Below are 25336 nucleotides of genomic sequence, written 5' to 3'. Positions count from 1 at the left end.
AAGTTGTCCTGGTCAGGTCAAGTCCTTCAGCTTCATCTTACTAATATTATAAATGCGAATGTTTGTATGTATGGAAGGATTTTGTTAGATCTCCAGAAAGGCTGTATGGAATTCGCTGAAATTTGGCTTAAATGTAAATCATTCTCTACAAGAACACATACACTACTTCCTTAGTTTTATTATAGTTTTCTGAAATTTTAGAAGATTATATTCGAACTCATTTGTTGTAAATGTGGAAAGGAAATAAACATACCGACAAAATTTGTCGTTTGTGTCAATTCCTTATTTATTTGCTCGAAACATTTCAAAACATCTTTATTGTAATTTATTATGGTTTTCAGAATTTAGGCGAGGAGATTAATTTATCTAATTCAAACAATTGACATCATTTATAAGCCCCATTGTTCTACGTTTAGACTTCACTTCCTTTTGAGTCTCCGAGAGATTCCGATCTTTCTTTTGAGAATTCATTCAAAAATTTAAATTTATCATAAACGTAGGATATAGTCTCAGATAGCAAATAAATCTTTATTTTCGCCGCTTATATTATTAACATTATAAATGTGTACGTTTAGATGATTGGATGGATGTTTACTAGAAGGTATCTCCAGAACGACTTAGGAAATCTCGCTGGAATTTGGCATATACGCAGAACATAGTCTGGAAGAGTGCATGGATTACTTACTTAGTTTATTTTAAATTCGCGGACAGATTCGCGGGCAACAGCTAGTACTTATATACATTTAAAACAACTCATATTCTAAAAGATAAGCGATATCTTTTTCCGTAAGTTAAATTAGATTTTTCAACGTCAAGCATCAGAATCGAACCCATGACTTACTCAAGGCCACTAGAGCCTCATCTCATCGTCAGCCTAGCGCTGTCTTCTGCCAGTGCACTTTTTGGTGATGTTCCAGGTCCATTATGTATTTTTACCACATTTTTTTTATTATCTTTATACTCTTAAATATTTTCATATAACTTAAGCATAAACGCATTAAATATCGTTTTGACGTCTATAAAATGTACGCCGAGCGACAATTTAGGCAGTTTTACGACTGTTTTATGATCAAAGGGAAATCAAATACGAATATCAAGACAAAAAAACATGCCCGACGTTTATGTAATATCGCATACGGTGCGATGCACATGTTTGTGAGTAGCCTTTGATTTCTGAGACCATAAGCCTTGTTAAAAACATATTGTTATCTCTTTTTCGTCAAAGACAATGACAGGGATGACGATATGATTTTAAAGGGGATTATGGTCTTAGTAAACAACGGTTAGTTTAATAAAAATAGAAATACAATTATTAATCTAACAATGTTATAAGAAACTTGGTGCTAACAAGTAAAGTTTGTTTCAAAGTTGAAAAGAAACCAATTAGAAGCTTAGAGAGTTAGATCGCGTGTTTCCCGTTGGGCGGATCGGTATACCAGTCTATTGGTCCAAAGGAAAACATTCGTTGGAGCGGGAAATACATTATTTTCATTTTAAATTAAAACTATTCATAATTAATTACAATGTGGGACCATGATTAGATGTATGGATAGAAGATTATAAATGAAATTATTTGGATGGATGGACAAAGACGACGAACTTCAAAACGGCAAAGCTAAATTTTGATGAAATTTGGTATAGATGTGTTCTACATCTACATATATCATAATGTGGAAGAACACATAGACTACCTACCCGAAAATGTGTACCTCGTGTAATTAGTTTGATTCTTATATTACTCCTCAACGATTGAAAAATTCTTACTAAAAGGCATATATAGGATTTTAGGGAACACTTAGGGGCGCCTACGGTGCTCCCTAACATACCCTAACTTTGTGAGATTTCCCCGACATCAAAAAACGGGGCGCCGAAAAATGTCGCCAAGGGCGCCGGAAATGCTAAAACCGGCCCTGAAAAGATCCAACGGTATGATTATTTGTTGTTGTTATAACCGGATTATAAATTAATGTTAAACTTAATAATTTAGGAAGCGCTCGGTCACATTTCTTGTAAGATGAAGGGCGTGACTTCGCATAAATTAACACCTATACCTGTGTTTACTGTTCCACTCGGAGACAGTATAAATTATCTTCCCGTTTAAATGTAATAAACATAAATTAATTGTTAGAGAAACAAATTGTTAATAGTTAGAAGTAATTTGCAAGCCCTTGAATCAATGTCTGAGACGCAGCGATCATTTGAAGATCGGTAAAGTCCCGTAAAGTGTTCCATGACAACAGATTTTTGTAATAAGGTGTAATAAGGAATATGATATTGCAAAAATCGATATTGTAGTTTTAGTCTAAGGAATAACTGCAAAACAGAGTACGGATTAATAGTCTGTTGATGCCATATGTTGTAATAAAAAAAAGGTATGTCGTTATAAAAATAAATGCTGGCCATTAAATTAATTGGCGTAAATACTATTATTAACACTACAGTTATTTGATAAGAATCTAATCTTACACGTGGAATCGGTTAACAAAATATTCCCTGGCATATTGATCACGAATTACATTTAAAAATAGAAAAATATGTTTCTTATAATTTATAGACGTCCTTATTACGTATTTTTTTTTGCAAAAGAGCAAACAGTTTTAAATTTGTCGAAATATCGAAGCGCCTGCCCATAGACATCCGCAATTGCTAATAAATTTGACTTTACAATCGACGGAGTAGAAGACGAACAGAAGAAAATCCGTTCTATGCGTCCCTACTTCCATCAGATTTATTCTCTCTTCCCACTTTATATCCAGCAGTGGATAGAAATCTCTGATGATGGTGATGATGATGATGATAATGATTGTTGTTTATATATTTAATATTATATCGTAACACTGTTCCCGTCTATGCATAACACGCGAGGTTATCTGTCTAGGCGTTAATGTTGGATAAGAAATAGCTCAATACTATTCAATGACGTTACGATCATATTTTATCGCGATGACTTGGTATTATTTCATTGAAAACCTATAAAAGCGTTTCATCTTTAATTTCCTTCATTCTTGATAAAGCTAGATAGTAAACATGTTGTTTAAAGGTTTATATATTTTGCTATTGAGTTTCACAATAGTAAGTGTAAAATCAGCAAATATCTTAGCATATTTTCCGTGCCCATCTATCAGTCATCAAGTTGTGTTTAGACCTATAACATTAGAATTGATAAAACGTGGACATACAGTGACAGTGATAACAACTGATCCAATATTTCCAAAAGGAGAAGCACCAGCAAATCTAACTGAAATAGATTTACATGACGCATCATATAGTTTACTGTTAAAAAACGTACCTAAATTTATATTAGGAAGAAGGAGTGATTTTGTACATCAAATACACCTATTGAAAGATTTTATTCCTAAGATGATTGAAGAACAAATGAACGTATCAGAAGTAAAGGAACTTTTGAATGATAAAAGTAAAAAATTTGATTTGATATTAGTTGAAGCATTTTATCTTATGGCTTTAGGAATAACTCATGTTTTTAAAGCACCAACAGTTTTGATAAGTTCTTTCGGTGCATTTATTGGCAGCTATGAAATAGTCGGTGCACCAACTAATCCGCCACTTTTATATCGTAATATCTTCAGTCAAAGACTTTATAATATGACCGTTTGGGATAAATTAAACGAACTGTATACACAGTTAAATATAAGATATGCGATGACTGATTTGGAAATTGAAGAAAATAAAGCGTTGAAAAAAATATTCGGCCCTGATGCACCAACACTAACGGAATTAAAAAATAATGTGCAAATGTTGTTTGTAAATATAAATCCTATTTGGGAAGATAATTATCCTGTACCTCTTTCTGTGGTGCACATGGGTGGACTACACCAGAAACCACCAAAGGAATTACCAAAGGTAAGCTACATCATATTTTTTAACGATATTAATAAGTTTTAAACAATTCCCATCGATTGTATCATATTATTAGGAGTCGTATTTTGAAGTCTTTTTATTCATTTTTCATTTGTCTTTCTATTACATTATAAGTAATGAATATAATACAATTTTGTTACTATTTTTATTTCTCCATACATACTGACCTTTTCAACTCACTTAAAGAAACAATTTATAGTACAAAGTTATAAATTTCAAGTTTATAGATAGAGTGTCGCGGACGAGAGCGAAAGCGTGCCCGTGGCCTCATCCCGATGCGTTGAAGGAACAGAGAGGTTTAGTGGATATGCCTCCGCTATGGAGAATCCCACATAACTACCGCGTCCCCCCGGGGCGCGGTGTATGCATAAAGCATTCCTCTCTGGAAAAAAAAAAGTTTATAGATAGAGTCGTATTTTTAACATGCTTAAGTTAATTTTTTTGTCTCGTAAAATTATAATTATGGAAACATTGGAACAAATAATTAAGTTTTACATCCCCCTCTATAACATCTAACCAATTCAAATACTGAAGAGGTCCTTTTCATTTTATCTTGATAATTATATACATGGTGATAAATATAATTATATTAAGTCTGTAATAGATAAAACATGGAAGCGATTAAAATTATTGTTATCAAAATCTATTAGGCATATAAATCCGTAGTGCATAATACGACGATTTTATTTTACCCGATGGGAGAGGCACTGCTATCACGGTTATTTCCATTAGGAAATATATAAAACCTTCTTAGACAAAAAATATAAGAAGATGAGAAGACAGCTATAGTACGACTAGGATTTGTTCTTATTCTGTTAAAATTTAGTTTGACTTATGCCTACCGGGTCAAATAAGTTTGACCATGTATAGCTCACTTCCGAACCAAACAATAGAAGCGAGCGTTTCTATTGTTCTTCTATTGTCTATGACTTTTTATAATTTTTTACACTTGAAAATACCAATAAAGTTAGAAACTTAAATAGAGATACCACAGTCCAATTATTAAGGGTTCTTCCTGGCCCTATGTGGGGTCAGCGCTCGAGATTTTTAAAAACCGTAAGGTTTTTTTACTGGCGATTGCCAATCCTACTTACAGCTAAGCAAAGGCCCTATCTGTTCTGCATTGCAACGCTTAATTGTAATTTGTTTTTTTTTATGTTTTTGATTGTGTTATAAGTGTTGTAATGTATTTGAACGGATTAAATGTCTTATTATTATTACTTGGGAATAATATTAAATACAATAAGAAATAACTTCTATATATACACCAAAAATAAACAAACACAATAAATAGAATAAAATTAATCCAATTATTCAGGGTTATCATATAAAACTTAATAATAAATTTTTATTTAGGAATATTACTTATAAAAAATTATATGTTTAAGGATCTTGCTCAATTAATGGATGAATCGAAGAATGGTGTGGTTTACTTCAGTTTTGGTACTAATGTCAGACCATCAGCATTGGATGCAGCGAAACTTGATGTTTTCCATAAAGCGTTTGCCAAGTTACCTTATACTGTTATTTGGAAATGGGATGATGAAAGCTTACTGCCAAAATCTAATAATGTTAAAATATTTAAATGGCTACCCCAAGCTGATCTATTAAGTAAGTACATACATTCGCATACATATTTTACTAATTGTTGTCGATACATACGAAACATTTTATATTACTTTTAATTTTTAAATTTAGAATGTTATTTTTTCTTCTTCCTTTTTTCGTCTGTCTTATAATATTTTCATTTTAATTATTATTTTATTTTCCAAATTTTATCTAAATCCTACCGTTCGTTTCCTTCCTCTTTACATTGTTGGATGGATGTTAGTCGGAAGGTTGAGCAGTTACGAACGGTAACAGCTCAACGGATCTTTAAGAAATGGTGGCACAGATGTACAAAATAGTCCGAAAGAATTCCGTGCGAACGGAGTTGTGTGCGATACCTAGTCAGGTAATAATAAGTAGCGAAAATTACTGTAATGTCATCGAACTAGGCTTATATTGTAACAGGAATTGTTAGAAAAGCATTTGTAAATTTAAATGTGCAGAATTATAACAAACGATTAAAATTTCCAGGACATCCTAATTTAAAATTATTCATAACACAAGGAGGCTTACAGTCAACTGATGAAGCGATCACAGCTGGTGTTCCTCTCCTTGGTATACCAATGCTAGGCGATCAGTGGTACAATGTTGAAAAATATGTTTATCATAAAATCGGTGTCGGACTTGACTTTGAAAATTTGACAGAAGAACAATTGAAACAAACTATACTAGAAGTTGCTGAAAATGAAAGGTTGGTGTTACCAGAATTGTGTAATTTATTTCCTACTTTCTATTTTTTTCTCAAGAGTTTAGATGTTTTTGAGGCCTTATACAATTTCATAAGGAGCATTAATGAGTTTCGTTAGTTCCGGGGTTAACAACTTGACTTGCAATCTACAGATCCTGGCTTCAAATCCTGCCATGTAGCAATGTTTTATTTGATTTACATATATACATTTATCCTTCTTAAAACTGTAGGATATTCTCTGTGTAGTCCTAAATGTAGTATTGTTTTGAACACGCTCGATTTACGATTAAAGATCTTTAAAGTTTGAAGACTTTACAAGACGTTTAAAGAATTGTCGCTTTAGAGACACCGCCAACAAACCCGACTATACTCCACTATTCCTGTAACCTCAACGACTTAACTGATTAAAAACAATGACGAGTCGAATAGTTTTCTCCTCATAAATGGCATAGAGATATAGTCATATTATTTATTTAATCTTGATCTCTTTCAGTTATCGTAAGAACATAGAAAGGCTACGTAGTCTGATGGAAGATCAACCACAGAAACCACTGGAGAGAGCTATTTGGTGGTTGGAACACATTCTACGACATGGCGGTGCGAAGCATCTTAGATCACCAGCTGCAAATATTTCTTGGTCCGAATACTTAGAAATAGAACTAGTTTCTTTAATACTTACTATTTTAGTTACATCGTTATTAATAGTTATTTTGGTAACAAGGTATATATTCAGAAAAATATTGCAACTTTATCGAATTTATAATAAGGAAAAGGTATTGTAATTTTATATGTAACTAGCTGTCGCCCGCGACTCCGTCCGCGTGGATATATAAAAAAAATAATATAAAGATAAGTTAAATAAAAAGCAGCTCTTCAAAGCATAAATTCGAAAAAATAAATAACAAAGATGAATAAATAGTATCCTATGTCCGTCTCCTGGCTCTAAGCTACCTCCCCTGCAATTTTTAGCCATGTCGGTAAAGCCGTTCTTGAGTTATAAATAGTGTAACTAACACGACTTTCTTTTATATATATAGATTAGGTGTCAGATCTCAGATGATGGTGATGATTTAAGAATATTATTACGAAATTCATAAATTATGATAAAAGAATCATTTGTGGAAAAATAAATAAAATACTAAGTAACAACCAAACCCATTTCATTTTTTGTAAAATTCACAAATATTTCCTATAAATCGATATTGAATTAAACTTAAAATGTCTTCAATTTCACGTTCCAAATGTATTTACTTAGAAATTTCCAAGCTGCTATACAAAAAAGTGAACTCAATATTAAAGATATAAAAGTCAAAAGGATTAATATTATAAGAATATCTAATTCGAAGTATTCAGACCAGGTGACGTGAGCGCCTGCAGATTTTAGATGAGCAGCACCGCCGAACCTCAGCACATGCTCAATCCACCATACAGCCCGGTCTAACGGCCTCATCGGTTGGTCGTTCATAATAGTTCTAAGACGTTCTATATTCCGGCGATAGCTGTAAACAATCGAATACAAGCGAAAAAATAAATCTTAATCAACTAATAGAAATGTAGTAATGAATCACATAACATCTTCGAAGTTAAAAACATGTTTGAAAAATTGCTATTAAATTTTGTGTAGTTGTATTTTTGTAAAAAATAATTTATGTTAATGCGCATTAGTTCGCTTAGTTCACCCGTCATAACTATTCCAACGGGGTACATTTGTCGATCATTAGATGTGGAGTTTCTGCCCCTACTCCTATTACTACTAGTATTAACATTTCCATTGTACGGCGCGATCCCCGAGACATCATTTTGCCATCAACCAGAACGCCTTATACCTTTACCCCACTGAATCGTCGTAGTCGACGCGGCGGTGAATGAACGCAGCGACAATTCCGAGGTGGGATAGTGTCGGGTGAACGAGAAGTATAGTAATGCGCGTTAACCGTAAAGCGGACTTCTGTTATCTAAACGATTTGATCAAGCTTGAAGGTTATATTCTTATAATTTTTTATGGTTCATAATTTTTTTAATTTTTATTGCAAGTTTCTCAACCAATGCATATATTAATATGGCCCCTGCAAATATTCGTATAGCAATTTCGTATATATGATGGAAAGATAGATTTCTGTAGGAGTTAAAATAGGAAACGATGGATTGTATTAAATTCAACAAGACTGAACTCAGATCACTAAAATTACAAATGATGTCTTGGCTTGCAAGACGAATGCTTGTTTTACCGATAGTTTAAGGTTACGATGATGTTCTTTATATTATTAGTGTACAGGTTATGTCAATCTTATGTTACCTTTCGTCTTCTATTAAAGAAGTTATAGCAGCTGCTAAAGTTTCTTTATTAAGAGTATCCATATTAAGACCACGTCCAATTTTAAATTTCTCATATTTCTCAATATTGTACCATTGATCTGCAAATATAGGTATACCTAATAGTGGAACACCGGCGGTTATGGCTTCATCCGTAGATTGAAGACCACCTTGAGTTATAAATAATTTTATATTCCGATGTCCTGGAAAATAAATGATAGTCTTACTAAAAATAAATGATGGATAGATGGAAAGATGGATAGAGGGATGGATGTTTGTTAAAAAGTATGTTCAGAACAGCTGCTCCGATCTCGCTTAAATTTGGCATAGATAACCTACTTTGGAAGAACACATAGCCTAATTACATGAGTCACATGGTAACGAAGTCGCGGGCGACAACTAGTAATAATTTAAATTGAACTTGTAGTTCCAGAGATCAGCATGTTCAAGTAAACTCTTAGGTTTTATTGTTTTACTGCAAATTAAAATGTTGTTTAACTTACTTAACAAATCGGCCTGTGGTACCCATTTGAATATTCTTATATTTCTAGTCTGTCCTGGTAACTCGTCTTTATCCCATTTGAATATAACATCATAGGGTAATTCAGAAAATACTTCGGTCAATATTTTTATTTTTTCTAGAGGAAGCAGTGATGGTCGCACGTTTGTACCAAAACTGACATATATCACACCGTTAACAGAGGAATCCAGATATTTTTGTAGATCCTAAAAAAGTCTTTTAAATATTATTTGAAGTATGAATCATCATCAGCTCACTATACGTCTCCACTCAGGGGACGTGAGTCTACCCTAAATTAGCATTGACTAGTCCATAGTCAACAACGCTAGCCTAGTGCGCGTTCACTTCACACATATCTTTGAATTTTCTTCGCAGATATGTAAAGATTGCATCACGATGTTTTCCTTCACCGTAATAATGTCGGATAAATGTATATATACGGCGGATAAGGTATACGGCGACGCTGGGAACCCAGGATCTGACAATTAAATGATAGAAATATATGTAATTAATTTAATTAAAGATAACTTGCCTTTGGTAAGTCTTTTTTATCATTTTGATGCAAACCTCCCAAATAAATGACGTTCGGTGATACAGGACGATTGTTTTCCCAAATTGCGTGCACATTTAATAGTAACATTTCAACTTTTTTAAACAATTCTTGTAATGTAGGAGTGTCTTCTCCAAATAAACGTTTCATTATTTTATTTTCATGAATTTCATTTGACTTTAGACGGTTATGAAATACAAATTCGTTGTACAATTCTGTTAATTTTTCCCAAATATTTAAATCATTTATTCTATGTCTGAACACACTTGGATAGAGAAATGGATGAAACGGTGTTCCAATTGATTCTGAATTTTTAAAAGGCGATCCAAAAGAACTTATTTGAATCATAGGTGCTTTGAATACATGTGATAAACCAAGAGTCATTCTTACACAAGCTTCAACCAATATAAGATCAAATTTTTCATTTTGTTTAAGTAGATTTATGACTTGTTCCGAAATCATTTGTTCTTCAAAAACTTGTTCTATTACACTTAAAATGAAAACTACCTTGTCAGCCCAAATACTTCCTGTATCTTCTGATCTTTGAATAAATCTTTCCCACGAAGAATAAGAAAGATCATGGACGTCGACTTCTGTTAAATTAACCGGTGCTTTGCCCTTAGGGAATGCTGGATCTGGAGTAATAACAACCAACTCATGGCCACGTTTCAATAGCTCTTTTATAATTGGACGAAATACAATTTGATGGCTTATTGATGGTATTGGAAATACGGCCAAAATCCGTGCACCGTAAATATTTGAAAATTTAAAATTAAATAATAATATCAAGACTAGAAGTTTCATGTTCAATCTTTACAACGTTTCAAATCTGAATAATTTTTATTGCGTAGTTTTCAATGTGTCCGAAAAGATCGCATTAACATTATAAAAAAAGCATAAGTAGTTAAAAAAAATTAAACAAATAACAACTATCGTTGTATCGTGACCAACATTAAGCAAAAACATACGTCATCAATTGAGGAAGTGATTTTTTACGATCAAATATTTTTTTTTCAAATGTAACAAATTTCGTACGTATGTTGCGAAAGCAAGCCCAAATATTTCGCTAGTCTACGAAATTTCGAATCGCGTGTGCGGCCAGGTTAAGTCCCTTCGTACACAAAGCAACGTAAATCGCCGAAACAAATATTGTCTGCTTGCGTCGCAAGAATCGTCGACGCGAATTGTCTATTCGGACAGTACAGACATAGTGAATACATGTCAACTGTATGAATATACTCCGTCATCTAGAAAATTGCAGTCACTTTTCCCACTAAAATCTTGACAAACTGGTTGCGAGCTACTATCTTTGGAGATGACAGAAATATCGGCGACGCGTGTTGTGTATAAATCTATGACACTATACTATAACATTGTTTGCGTAAGTCGCTTGGCGACTAAAGTTGGCGGGTTTCGAAAATTTACGTTGCCTTGTGTATGAGGGGCCTAAAGCGATTTCTCCACGTACCACATCTTTCATATCGACGAAGTCGTAAACACTCTTACATCGATGATAGGTAAGAATGAACAAATTTTTAAATAGTTATTAAAATATTTAATATTATATTTCTTTATGTATAGATAAAGAATGTCCTTGGTTCATATTATTTACAACATTTTACGTCTAACAATTTGAACTAAATGTAATAAAATAAATGTAAAACTAAATGTATACCTAAGCTTTTTTGATTTTAGCTGTTACTTTGTGGCTTATGAAATTATAAATTGCTTTTGAGACTAAAATAACAATAAGAAGAGAGATTATTAACACAGAACCTAAAGTAAATACAAGTTCTAATTCTAAATATTGAGTCCAGGAAATGTTTGCGGCCGGGCTCCTCAAGTGCCGCGCGCCGCGATGACGCAGCACGTGCTCTGTCCACCACACGGCGCGCTCCAGTGGACTCTGCGGCTGGTCTTGCATTATACTACGCAGACGCACTATGTTCTCACGATAGCTAGAAATAATAAAGTGAATTAGAATAAATTAATCCTCTGTCTAGTTTTTCATTCCATTAATTACCAATTTACAAACTTTACCTATTGTCGTTCAGAATAGTTTTTATAGAGTTTTCAAACTTTTCCTCGGTAAGAGTGTTTATATTAACCATAAGACCAATTTTATGGTGGACATATTTCTCGACGTTGTACCACTGATCAGCCAACATTGGTATGCCAATGAGGGGTACTCCGGCAGTAATTGCCTCGTCTGTAGACTGCATTCCACCTTGAGTTATGAATAGTTTAATTTTTGGATGCCCTGAAAATAAAATGTCATCATTTTTTTTACTTTGATTAAAGATCGCGTCACGCTTCGGGAATAATTGAAGATGAGATTTCCTTTGTGAGATTTTTGAAGTATTTAAGTAGGATTTATAAAATCTTACTAATATGTATTATTAATGCGAATGTTTGCGTTGGCGGATAGATGGATATTTATTAGAAGGTATCTCCAGAACGGCTGCATGGATCTCGCTGTAATTTTTCACAGAGTTAGTACAAAGCCTGGAAGAACGCATAGGCTACTAAGTAAGGTTTTTTTTTAATTCCGCGCGAACGTGGTGGCGGACGCTTGTAAAGTTATTAATAAAGACTTACTTAACAAGTCTGATTGAGGTAGCCATTTTGATATTTTAATATTACTTGATCGTCCAGGTAATTCATCATTGTCCCATTTCCATAAAACATCGTAGGGCAATCGTGAGAACACTTTTATGATAGCCTCTAGCTTTTCTGGTGGCAGATAAGATGGCTTTACGTTTGTGCCCAAACTGAAGTAAATAACACCATTCTTGGAAGAGTCTAGATATGATTTTAGATCCTGCAAAAATGATTGAAGGTTATTTGAAATATTTTAGCGATTGAATTAGACTAACATTAAGAAATTCTCGTCAAATAGCAATAGTATAAATAATTAGATACAAAAAGTGACAATTTAGAAAAGAATTGCATTTTATCCATTTTTGACCGTGGCCACGGAATACCGTAGGACTCTACGGCAAGGCACTAAACAACTTTAGGTTAACACTTTTAAAATATGTAATAAAAAATTTAAATAAGTTTAAAATAAATCAATAACATAATCTGGACGTTATATAAATTAATATTATATACAATGATTAAAATTATCAAATACCTTAGGTAATTCTTTTTGTGGATTCTGATGCAGTCCTCCCAAGTAAATAACACCAGGTGGCACAGGTCTGTTATTGTCCCAAATAGGATGAAAGTTTAAAAATAACATTGCAACATTGTCGTATAATTTATCAATGGATGGTGCATTATTACCAAATAACCTTTTCAGTATTTGATTATCATATCCTCTATTCATCGTGTACGTTAATGACTTGAACTCATTTCTTAACTGTGATATTTTTTCCCACATAGTTAAATTGTATAATCTCTCTCTAGCTAAATTCGGATATAAGATAGGATGTGTTGCTGACCCTATGATATCATGATTGTCCATCACAGCACCGAAAGAACTTACTTGAATAACTGGGGCTTTAAAAACATAAGACAAACCAAGAGTAGGTCTTATACATGCCTCGGCAAGAATCAAATCGAAATAGTCTTCTTTGTATTTAAGTATTTCTTGAACACTCTCACTTTTTACTTGATCTTCAAATATAGTAAAGGATGCATTTATAATCACCTGAAGTTGCTCTATTGGATCTCTTGGAATATTTTCTATTCCCGACATGATTTTCTTCCATTTTGTATATGAAATATCATGAACGTCGATTTCTGTGAGATTCTTAGGTGCTTGTCCTTTAGGAAATGCTGGATCTGGTGTTATAACTATAACTTCATGTCCACGTTTAGCTAATTCTTGAGTAAGAGGACGGAATACTACTTGATGACTGATTGATGGTGTTGGAAACATTGCTAATATTCGAGCTGATTCTATCCATGATATTGTAAAACATAATAAATAAATCACTGATCTCGGCCACATTGTTACAATCAATAATCAAGTTTGGAACACGTTGTTATAGACACGATATTATAAACTCGATTTCAAGATGACTTGCAATTTAACTTTGTGGATACTTATCGTTACCGAAGTTATCTGTCTATATAATTATCAGGTTTTAACAGACTGTTTGCTTCGGTGATACTTCGATTTTTAGAAATTAAATTTTGAAATATTAACAAAAAGAAAAATTTGAAAATATTTTTAGATAGTGATTGGGTTTATTACATAAATTGAAATTAACCTTTTAGTAATCTTCTTTTCCTTGACTTACAATGAACTTCTTACTTATCATTTTCTGATTAACCGATTAAAGTAATCGTTATATTTGAATAATCGTCTTATAAATCGTAAATTTATTACAACTTTAAACTGACATATTAATGCAAACATATTTAAAGTACACTATTGCTTATACTTCCGCGTTTACGATTGAAGGTCTTTAAAACGTTGAATTGATTATTAAATACTTGAGATGTTTGTGATTACCATAGTAAATTAAAATTCACGAGTTGACAAAAATATTAAAAAATCATATTAGTTGCTAAATCACGTGATAATAGTATTTGGTCAGTTATCATAAGACATGTCTGTACTTGTCATCATTTTAAATAAATTTTTACAAGTTGTAACGTGTTCGAGTTTATTAACTGATGATTCATGATTACTATTAGTTTTAAATAAATTATTTATAAAGGGATTTTTCCATGATTTTGGACTTAACAAATAAGAACCGTAAGAGTCATTCCATATTTTTATAAAGTGTTTATTTTTAATCTGAGTATTTAAAAAATAATATTAATATTATCACATTTAGTACCTTATAATAAGTGTAAAAATATTTCGTTATTTATTTTATTAATTTTAATTATTTGCAATATAATATTCAAGACTTTTTGATTTTAATTACACTGGATAAATATACGTTCAAATAATTCCAAATCATTTTAGTAATAATAAACAGAATAACTAGTGAAAGTATTAACACAGAAGCTAAAGTAAATAAAAGTTCTAATTCTAAATATTGAGTCCAGGAAATGTTTGCGGCCGGGCTCCTCAAGTGCCGCGCGCCGCGGTGACGCAGCACGTGCTCTGTCCACCAAACGGCGCGCTCCAGTGGACTCTGCGGCTGGTCCTGCATTATATTGCGCAGACGCACTATGTTCTCACGATAGCTGAAATAATATACTAATTACTATGTTATAAATGTGAAATTTTAGAATTTAAATGGATGGATACATAGATGTAGAACATAGTCTGGAAGAACACATTGGCTAATAATTAAATGTTTTAAATTTCGCGCTAACGGAGGCGAAGACGTCATAGTCATTCTTAATCTAGCAATCATTGTTAAACCATTGTTTGTTCTAGACGAGCCTTGTGTATCAATTTCAACAAGTTTGTGAAGTCTTTGAGTGTATTCCTTGAATCCGATACTACACGCCTCTAACTGACGTACTAATATTATAAATGCGAAAGTTTAGATGGGCGGATGTTTACTTCAACGTATCTCCAAAAGTACTCAACGGATTTTGATGAAATTTTGCACACGTAGAACATAGTCTGAAAGGACATATGTAAGTTATTAAGTTTTATAGCTACTCTATATATATAAAAAAACAATTGCTGTTCGTTAGTCTCGCTAAAACTCGAAAACGGCTGAACGGAATTATCTTATCTTATTCTTGAAATGTTTGTGGTCTATGGAAGGTTTAAAAAGGTGAGAAAAATTCGAATCATTGACGGGAAAACCATAAATATGTTTCTTTTAATTACGCGCGGACGGAGTCGCGGTCGACAGCTAGTTAATAATAATTCTGGTGGCGAGACACCCAGGTCGTTATTTAGGAGGAATAATGTAAAAATAAATTGCAAACATGTCTCACCTATTGTTGTTAAGAATAGATTTTATAGCATTTTCAAGTTGTTCTTCCGTTAATATATCTATGTCCAGTTTGTGTCCTATATTAAAATGAACATATTTTTCAGCATTATACCACTGATCGCCCAACATAGGTATGCCAATGACTGGCACACCGGCGGTGATCGTCTCGTCTGTTGATTGTAGACCTCCTTGAGTTATGAATAATTTTATATTTGGATGTCCTGAAATAAAACAGAAAAAAATAGAAATCTTTATCATTTTTTTTTTGGCTATATTTTCTTTCGAGTTCCAGATTGCCTATGTGTCAATTACCGCGAAATCTTACATTGAATTAATTTAACTCCTAAAAGCTATAAAACCTACTAGCAGTCGCCCGCTACTCCGTCCGCGCGGAAAAAAAAACATAATAGTCTATTATGTGTCCTTCAGACTATGTCCTATATGTATGCCAAATTTCATAGAGATCCCTTCAGCCGTTATGAAGATACATTCAAACAAACATCCATCTAAACATTCCCATCTTACTAATATTATAAATGCTTAGATATATGGATGTATGTTCGTTTGAAAATATCTCCGAAACGGCTGAACGGAACCCGCGGAAATTTGACATACATGTAGAATAAAGCCTGGAAGGACACATAAGCTACATACTAAGTATGTTTTTAATGTCGCGCGGACGGAGTCGCGTGCGACAGATAGTTTTCAATATTAGTGAGATAGTAAGACTGAATTGTTTTAAAAGTGAAATTTATTTAACAAATCCTGAATAACCAGTATTAAATAAGCATATTAATTACCATGTCTGACAATCTCGCTAATGAATCATGAATAAACTTACTCAATAAGTCAGATTGTGGAAACCATTTTGATATTTTTATATTATTTGAACGTCCTGGCAGCTCATCGTTGTCCCATTTCCATAACACATCGTACGGCAGTCTTGAGAATACATTTATAATAGCTTGTAATTTATCTGATGGAAGATTTGAAGGTTTCACGTTTGTGCCCAAACTAAAATAAATGACTCCGTTCTTGGAAGAATCTAGATACGACTTCAAATCCTGTAATTTTGTTTAATATATTTGAATATTCGTATTGATAAAGTTGCTTAAACTTTACTAGAATACATTAAAAGAAAAAAAAAGCTTTTATAATATTCCTGTACTAAAAATTCTAGACGATTCAAACGAGGTCAAACTCGATAAGGTTCTGTCTGTTCTGTGTTTTAATGAAATAAATTATTACATACCTTAGGCAATTCTTTTTGTGGATTCTGGTGCAATCCTCCCATGTATATAACACCAGGAGGTGCGGGTCGATTGCTATCCCAAATGGGATGATAGTTTAAAAATAACATCGCAACATTATTGGATAATTCGTCAACAGTTGGTACATTCTGTCCGAACAATCTCTTTAATATTTCATTATCTTTTTCCAAATTATAAGTGTACATTGCTGTTATAAATTCTTTCCTTAACTGTTTAATTTTTTCCCATATTGTTAAATTATATAATCTATCTCTTACCATACCTGGGTATAAAAATGGATGTGTTGGTGATCCCATTACATAGTAATTGTCCATCACAGCACCAAAAGAACTTACTTGAATAACAGGCGCTTTGAAAACATAAGACAATCCAATAGCTGGTCTAACACATGCTTCAATAAGTATCAAGTCGAAATAATCCTCTTTGTATTTTAATATTTCTTGAACGCTATTAATTTTTATTTGCTCTTCAAAAATAGCGTTATTTGAATCTATGAACACATCCAATTGTTCTATTACGTCTCTTCCGACGTCTTTAATACGTCCCATTAATGTCTTCCATTTTGAATATGAAATATCATGAACGTCTATTTCTGTGAGATTCTTAGGTGCTTGTCCTTTAGGAAATGCTGGATCTGGCGTTATAACTATAACTTCATGTCCACGTTTAACCAATTCTTGAGTAAGAGGACGGAATACTACTTGATGACTGATTGATGGTGTTGGAAACATTGCTAATATTCGAGCTGATTCTATCCATGTTATTGTAAAGCACAATAAATAAATAACAGATTTAAAGTCCATCGTTATTTACAGTCAGTTTGTGAATGATCAATCTAGACGCGGTAATATAAACCAGATTTAAAGATGACTTGCAAATATACAAACTTCGATTGTGATTATTATTACCGTATAATATGTCTCTGTTATAGTAAAGTTAATTAATTCGTCATGTAAGATAAAGTCTGACATTTAAAATGAAAACCAGAAGTAGTATGGCTTAAAAAAAATCAAATTAAATCATAAGTTAAGCAAGAGACAATATACTTTCCTTAATTAAATTTGCATTTCTAACCGCATTAAACCAACTTATATCATTCCGGGGAATAATCGGAATCAACTAGGAATACTAAGAGAGACCTTGCTATCGAAAATAGTTAAGATTTTATCCATATATGAAAGAGCTATAAAATAGTATGATATTTATTAATCTTACTAATATTATAGATGCAAAAGTTAATATGGATGCCAGAAAAGCTCAACGGGTCTCATTTGGTACAGATGTAGAACATAGTCTGGAACAGATATGCTTGCTACGTAGATTTTTTTTTAATTCTGACAGATGGTCTAAAAGGCAAAAGATAGTTACATAATATTTTACGGATTAAAGCAATATTACTTTATCAATAATGTTTATACTTTATTATTCTTATTTCTGATTTCATAATCTCAGCAATTATTGGGTAACAATTATCACGTCTGTGTTTAAAAACTGTTTATCAGTATATCATAATCAGCTTATACAATGATGCGTAAAATTTTTGCGATAACGTTTTTTTACGTCTAGACACAACATTTATTTTTATTATGTCATTGTCATCTTAATTTATAGTGATACTAAATTATTCAAACTTTCGTGAGATATTATAATAAACTTATATAAAAATGGCTAAACACTCTCGTGTATTCGGGGGCCTTTCTTTAGGGTGAGTGGGACTGGTATTATTTCGCGGACGCGGCCCCCAGCTCACAAGAATACCAATACAAAAATACGTCGTGAAATAATACCAGTCCCACTCACCCTTAAAAAAGGCCCCCGATGGGCTAGAAACTAGTCGGTGCCGCCACCTGACGTATAAATGTGAGTGTTAAGCCGTTTTTATATGAGTTTATTATAGTGATACTGTCAACCGAGACTCCATCCGTAAGGTATTATAAAACTTACTTAGTAGCCTTTGTGTTCTTCCAGAATATCTTCTACATCCAAGCCAAGCCTTTTAGCGAGATCCATGATCCATGAGACGAGATAAGGAATGTGTTGACTTGACTTGTACTCACTTGTATTGACTTGTGTTGACTTTACTTGACTTGTAAATATTTGACTTGTATTGATTTGTCCTGACACGATTTGAGTTGTATTGACTTGACTTCTATTCACTTGTATTGACTTGTATTGACTTGTATTGACTTGTGTTGACTTGTGTTGACTTTTGTTGACTTGTGTAGTTGGCGTCTGTAATTTGGTATAGCAGTTGCAGTCGTGTCAATGGAAAAAACACACGCAAATTACAAATAGTGATAGCCTCAGAAAGAACGCGAGCAGATACCGACTATGTGGAAATACGCACTTGAAGAAACAGAATTTAAGTTAATAAAATAAACGTAATTTAAAGTATCTTCTTGTGTGTGTATTGGTAAAGGTCATGTGTATAGTATCGGAACTTAAACTTTAACTTACAAAGCTTTGAAATAACTAAGTTAAAGTTGTCTCTTCCGGTTCGCTGGCTCCTCCGGATGTTGGATCTTTTAAGTAAAAATAATTTATATATCCTTTTCTACTTGTTAGTACAAAGATACAACATGCTTTTAAATAATATTTTAAATTGTCTTTACTTCAGTGGGATAGTAGGGAGAAAATTTATCTATTTTGTTTTTTTTTTTTATTACAAGTCACGTTTTAATTTAGAGCAAAGCCACTAAAAACACAAAGTGAAATGGCCAGTATTTTCGAGTTGATATTTTTCTTCTCAATAGCAGCTGCCGTTCGCAATTTCTTGTGTCCAGACTTCCGATGTGTGTTTATCAGATCATTGTGTTCTAAAATTTTTTAATTAACTTCACGAAAATTGAGCTTTGGATAAGAAAGTTCTGCTAATTACTATTCGAGGGTTTTAAGACCACTGTCTCTACATAAAATATATCCTCATCCCTGTCATTATCTTAGACAAAACAAAGATAACAATAGAAATTTGTAAATCAGATTATTAAATTAATTTATATAAATTTTATAAAGAAAAGAACGGAATAAACGGAAACGGAATGGAACGGAACGGACGGTAACAAAATGGAACTTTACGGAACGGAAGAAGAACATAAAAACCTTTAAGAGTAGAGTAGTGTAGAGTAGAGTAGAGTAGAGTAGAGTAGAGTAGAGTAGAGTAGAGTAGAGTAGAGTAGAGTAGAGTAGAGTAGAGTAGAGTAGAGTAGAGTAGAGTAGAGTAGAGTAGAGTAGAGTAGAGTAGAGTAGAGTTGAGTAATCTAATCTAATCTAATCTAATCTAATCTAATCTAATCTAATCTAATCTAATCTAATCTAATCTAATCTAATCTAATCTAATCTAATCTAATCTAATCTAATCTAATCTAATCTAATCTAATCTGAAGAAGAAGAAGAAGAAGAAGAAGAAGAAGAAGAAGAAGAAGAAGAAGAAGAAGAAGAAGAAGAAGAAGAAGAAGAAGAAGAAGAAGAAGAAGAAGAAGAAGAAGAAGAAGAAGAAGAAGAAGAAGACTACTAATAATAATGAATGCGTAATAAGGGCACTCTTTCTATAATGACGCTGTACAAACATTAATTCTTTTGTACAAAGGGGAAAATAGCTGAAATGTGAAATTGACTGTATTGGTGGAAATGAAATCTCAACATAGCGCCATGCTGAGCACGTAGGCTGGCGTTTTGTACTTCTCTTTACTGTTCATTCATTAAACGAGGATTATTCGGTAGCCTGTAAATTGCAGTGCCATTTAATTTTAGCAGTTGCGCGACGAAATGTTCAATCCATTCGATAACATATTATATCTATTTACTCTTACAAATACACTTATTTATATTTAAATTGCATAATGAATGCAAATAAAAGTTATTAAAAAATATATAGACCTATTGCGTGAAAGATTGCGTAAAAAGGCAGTAAATACAAATATGATGCGTTGAATAGAGATGGAATGGAGAGAGAATAGAGATGGAATGGAGATGGCAGGAGATGATATGATACACGACGGAGTCCATCACCGTCGACTGAGGGCTACCTCCCCCCCCCCCCCGAGAGGGAGCTGCTTCGGCAGCTGACGTAGACGGGGTCGCGAACGGAGGAACAGAAAGGTTTAGTGGGTATGCCTCCGCTATGGAGGAGAATCCCACATAACTACCGCTTCCCCCCCGGGCGCGGAGTATGCATAAAGCATTCCTCTCTGGAAAAAAAGGGGATGATATGATGATGATGATGATGATAATGAAATGATGATGGACGGATCAAAGCGAAAAGCTCAAAAGAGAAATTTGTGTAAAATATAATAGATGTCTGATCGCTATACTAGACGTATTCTTATGGCCGAAACGATGTTGCAATTTTCAAGGGTATTTAAAAAAAATCACATATTAAAACTAGATTTAGCATTATATATGTATGTTATGATAATTATCATACGAGATTTAATAGCAAATATTTTTTATTCAGGTGATTATTGCTAAAAGAACTCATTCAGTTTACATTTAGTGACGCGTATAAAACTAATTGTGTGTTAACAATGTGTGTGTCCGTTCGTTCGTACCAACAATATTTTAGTTTTGGTTTATTAAATCCCAAACATAAAAGTCTGGTTTAACATTTATTAGTGTAGAGAACATAAATATGTCGAGACAAAATAAACGACTTTGAAATCTGATTTTTATACAAAAGCTATAATTTCTTAGAAAAATTTATATAAACCAGCGCATAGGAAGGAGAAATTGTCTTTTTTTTATAACAGAAGGGGGCAAACGAGCAGCGGGAACACGGAGGTGTTCAACGTCGACCATGGACATCAGCAATACCAGAGGAACCGCAGATGCGTTGTCGGCCTTTGAGATAGTGATAATCTCGCTTCTTGAAGGACTCTAAGTCGTAGCGGTTTGGAAATACCGCCGAGGATAGACCATTCCACAACGCTGCTGTGCGAGGCAGGAGGCTTTCTGTGTTAGAGACCAAAATATCTGTCATTATCTTTGACAAAACAGAGGTAATAAGACAAGGTTTTTGTCTCAGAATGTCACAGTAAATCGTGGAATATTTTACAAACAACCTTAATTATATATTAAGTAAAACTCTACTTAATGGGTAAATAAATTCCATAAAAACAGTCTATAACTTTCATTTTAATTATTCACTGCACAAAATCTCGTAGAAAAATTAGTTATTTAAATGTAAGGACATTTTCTAGTGCAAGGGAATGTTAACAAAAAGCTTCACAGTCGAATTTGCATAAAATATCAGTTCTCCTGAGGAGTACGCTTATACAACTGGAATTATGGAATTCAGAACAATATAATACAAAGTTCTAGTTCTTGTTAAGATGTATTTAACAAGGTAGATTCCAGAAATAGCTTTTAGACAACGAGATTTTTCTTCTAAATTTAATATGTAATTTTTTTCATGCACAGAATTCCGGGAATATTTCAAATGTACTAACTTTTAGTAAATTGTTGACTTGATAGCGTTAAGTAAGCGTCAATAGCCTAATGGTTAAGGGTAGGGATTTCCGATCACGAGATCGGGGGTTCGAATCCCGCCATTCGACTATTGTCGTAAACCATATCCTAGCACAAGCTTAGAGCTTATTTGAAATGGCTAAAGAAAATAAAAATAAAAGTAAGAAGTATCTTACTTGTTTATTTAATGGTGGGTTTCCATTGAAGTGATACTTCTTGTTTTACAAATCGACATGTATATTTTGTACACAAATGACATATTTTTTTTTAGAATCCTCCGTAATTTTGAGATGGCAGCCATCTTGGATTAATCATTGTATTTTATGTTTTACATGTCAAGCGCTTTCATTTGAAACCCATGTTGAAGAGGCAGTATGCAATGATAAGCAGACAAGATTTGGGCCTATTTATTTATTTATCTATTAACTCTTAATGCTATCATAATACATAAAAAAAGACAATTAACTAATTTACAAAGCAAGGGCGGCCTTATCGCTACAAACGATCTCTTCCAGACAACACCAAGGCCTATATTTTAATCAAGTCAATGTTTTGTAACACGAAAATTAATAATAAAATTGTAAAATGACGTTTAAATACAAGTACATGAGATATTAAAAACGGAAAAAATAAAAGTGCAACATTAAACAATTTTAAAGTAAATTACATCTGCAGCGAAATACATTCCAAGTGTTATCTACCGGCGAGAAGTTTGAAATTAAAGTTCCGTGTATAAAATTCTTATATCTGAAAGAAAAGTAGTCAACTGGGAATGGTGCAGTAAATTGTTTTAATATTAAATACGATTTTCCAACCGCAACTACCTACTCGTAGAATTAAGAAAAAAATTATAAAGCCTATGCTCCATTCCATGCTGTAAATTATATCTGATCCATATTTGCAGTTACACGGTAACAAACATCCATACAAACTTATATATTACCTTATAATCATCATCAGCTCACTATACATCCCCACTAAGGGGTTCAGAGCTTACCCTAAGTTAGGCATGACTAGACCATAATCAACCATGCTGGCCAATTGGTTGGTTGACTTCACACATATCTTTGAATTTCTTCACAGTTATGAACCACACACACACACACCACGACGGTTTCACAGCACCACGATGTTTTCTGTCACCGTAAGAACATCGGATAAATGTACATTTGTGAATCAAAAATCGTAAAACACATCGGTACATGGCGGGACTCGAACCCAGACCTTCAGATTATATTGTTTCTAACAATAGCCGAATAGCGAGATTCGAACCCTCGATCGTATGATCTGTTGTCCTTACAATCTAACCATTAGGGTATTGGCACATAGTATAGCAGTTTTAAAATTAAAATAAAAAGAAATTAAAACAACTATGAGATGCGAATAAGTTTTATTTTACAATACATTGATCACAATCTCATACATTTCATCTTAAATTAAGTTAGACCGTTTCTCCTTAACAACAATGAAGAAATTAACAATTAATATTAACATTTAATATAAAGTTATGTACAATTATTAAATACTTAAATCGATTATGTAAAATTATTAACACAAAAACATCGTTTTGACTTGACAGGGGCACTGCTGTGCCCACATATAATGTACAATACTTAAATTACGGATTCATACGTCACTGAGGATAATTTTAAATTAAGCTTTTTGTAAATATTAAAAAAATGAATCCCTGAATGATTATTTACATACTTCATTTAATTTGTGACATTACATTTATACAATGCATCAATGATAGAGTCAAATTATAATAAAACTATTCTGATAAACACCGTTAAATATATTTAAAAAAATAAATCTTCATAATACGTACTTAAAAGCTTATTATTTAATGCGTTGTATTAATATAAAAACCATTTAAATGAACATAATTGCATTATCGAACATTATTTTAATGATTATTATGTTGGATATTCAGACCGAAATTATTTAAAATTAATAATTTATTTTTCTCACGCTCACTTTATAAGCGTATGTATATTAAGGCGGGTTTCCGTGGATGAATTTATTCAACTATTTTATAATAAATTGTTTTTTTTTTCATTTATATACATTTTGAAGTTATGTATTTAATAGATTTTATTTGTGCTACATATGTAATGGAAATGTTATATATCTATTATGTTATTTTAAAGATAATACAAAGTCATGGCTTTATTAGACTTTTATAAGTATACTAGCAACGTACCATTTAACATAGATATAAACTAAATTGAAAATTAGAACAAGAAATTAACGACTGACAGATTCCGAGTAAAAAGTCGAATCTAATGACACTTAATTCATCAAAAACAGTCCAGGCGTTTATCCTTTAAGAGGTCAGAATTAAATTGACACACAGACAAACTTACATATTTAAAAAACCATACGTTACTGCGAAAATATTACACTTTTGTTAGTCGGGTAATTAATATAAAGCTTTTTCCTGAATAGTTTTAATATTGATTGCTCAGCCTACAAATGTAATTTTTAGATTTGTTTAGTTGTTTTTGATTTTTATCGAAAAAAATCTGTTCATTCTTCTCTTTATAAGTAAACTTAAACCAAATATAAAATTAATTTCTTGTAATAATTGTTAAAATTACATATATTGTGATATGCAAAGATTTTAATTTTTTTTTTTCGTTGTTCAAATGTTTAGAGAGAAAATAATGTTTGGAATCGAAGACAAAATTGAGCAATTTTTTGTGAAAATGACATTAAAATATTTAAATTAAAATTTACTTTTATTCTACAAATTTATAATTAATTTCAATTAAATTTGCCTTTTAATTTGTTACTTCCCTGTACAAAACCGTTATAAATGGATTTATAATAAAACTAGCTGTCGCCCGCGACTCCGTACGCGCGAGATTGAAAATAGATGTTGGCCGATTCTCAGACCTACTCAATATGCTCACAAAATTTCATAAGAATCGGTCAAGCCGTTTCGGAGGAGTATGGGAACGAAAATTGTGACACGAGAATTTTATATATAATATATTATTTATATAATAATTGTAAAGACTTTGAGTTGTTTATTTGTAAGAAACTTTACCCGCAATTCTAAAAAAAAAAATTACAATGATCTGTTAATCCTTTAGCAATTGTTTTGGTATTCGATAATTTAAAAAGTAAAAAACATAAGCTCTAGTTAAACATTTTGTTTTCTCAATTGGTCACTAGATG

General features: G+C 32.5%; 3 protein-coding genes across 5 annotated transcripts; 1 reads left to right on the top strand and 2 right to left on the bottom strand.

Annotated features, from left to right (window-relative positions):
- The first annotated feature begins 3017 nt into the window (after positions 1-3017).
- Positions 3018-6981, top strand: LOC106118538 (UDP-glucuronosyltransferase 2B15-like). The gene is made up of 4 exons (XM_013313202.1): positions 3018-3861; positions 5268-5490; positions 5959-6178; positions 6669-6981. The coding sequence occupies exons 1-4, from the start codon at positions 3028-3030 to the stop codon at positions 6955-6957; spliced, it is 1566 nt and encodes a 521-aa protein (XP_013168656.1). The 5' UTR covers positions 3018-3027; the 3' UTR covers positions 6958-6981.
- A 357-nt stretch (positions 6982-7338) lies between these two features.
- On the bottom strand, positions 7339-10371 carry LOC106118565 (UDP-glucuronosyltransferase 2B7-like). Its single transcript, XM_013313229.1, has 4 exons — positions 9541-10371; positions 8992-9214; positions 8472-8691; positions 7339-7674 (listed from the first exon to the last, which is right to left on the bottom strand). The coding sequence occupies exons 1-4, from the start codon at positions 10360-10362 to the stop codon at positions 7389-7391; spliced, it is 1551 nt and encodes a 516-aa protein (XP_013168683.1). The 5' UTR covers positions 10363-10371; the 3' UTR covers positions 7339-7388.
- Positions 10372-11156: 785 nt separating this feature from the next.
- Positions 11157-17524, bottom strand: LOC106118681 (UDP-glucuronosyltransferase 2B17-like). 3 transcript variants are annotated; one of them, XM_013313395.1, is made up of 5 exons: positions 16672-17524; positions 16261-16483; positions 15421-15640; positions 14556-14709; positions 11157-11362 (listed from the first exon to the last, which is right to left on the bottom strand). In XM_013313395.1, the coding sequence occupies exons 1-5, from the start codon at positions 17491-17493 to the stop codon at positions 11234-11236; spliced, it is 1548 nt and encodes a 515-aa protein (XP_013168849.1). In that variant the 5' UTR covers positions 17494-17524; the 3' UTR covers positions 11157-11233. The 3 variants fall into 3 exon arrangements, with proteins under 3 accessions (XP_013168849.1, XP_013168850.1, XP_013168848.1); XM_013313396.1 differs by lacking the exons at positions 14556-14709; positions 15421-15640; positions 16261-16483; positions 16672-17524 and adding exons at positions 11599-11818; positions 12157-12379; positions 12695-13578 and having other exon boundaries at positions 11157-11516; XM_013313394.1 differs by lacking the exon at positions 11157-11362 and having other exon boundaries at positions 14353-14709.
- Positions 17525-25336: the final 7812 nt, after the last annotated feature.

This window comes from Papilio xuthus, unplaced genomic scaffold (genome assembly GCF_000836235.2).
Source record: "Papilio xuthus unplaced genomic scaffold, Pxut_1.1 DF827570.1, whole genome shotgun sequence".
Classification (NCBI taxonomy): domain Eukaryota; kingdom Metazoa; phylum Arthropoda; class Insecta; order Lepidoptera; family Papilionidae; genus Papilio; species Papilio xuthus.
This window is presented reverse-complemented; position numbering and strand designations above follow the sequence as displayed.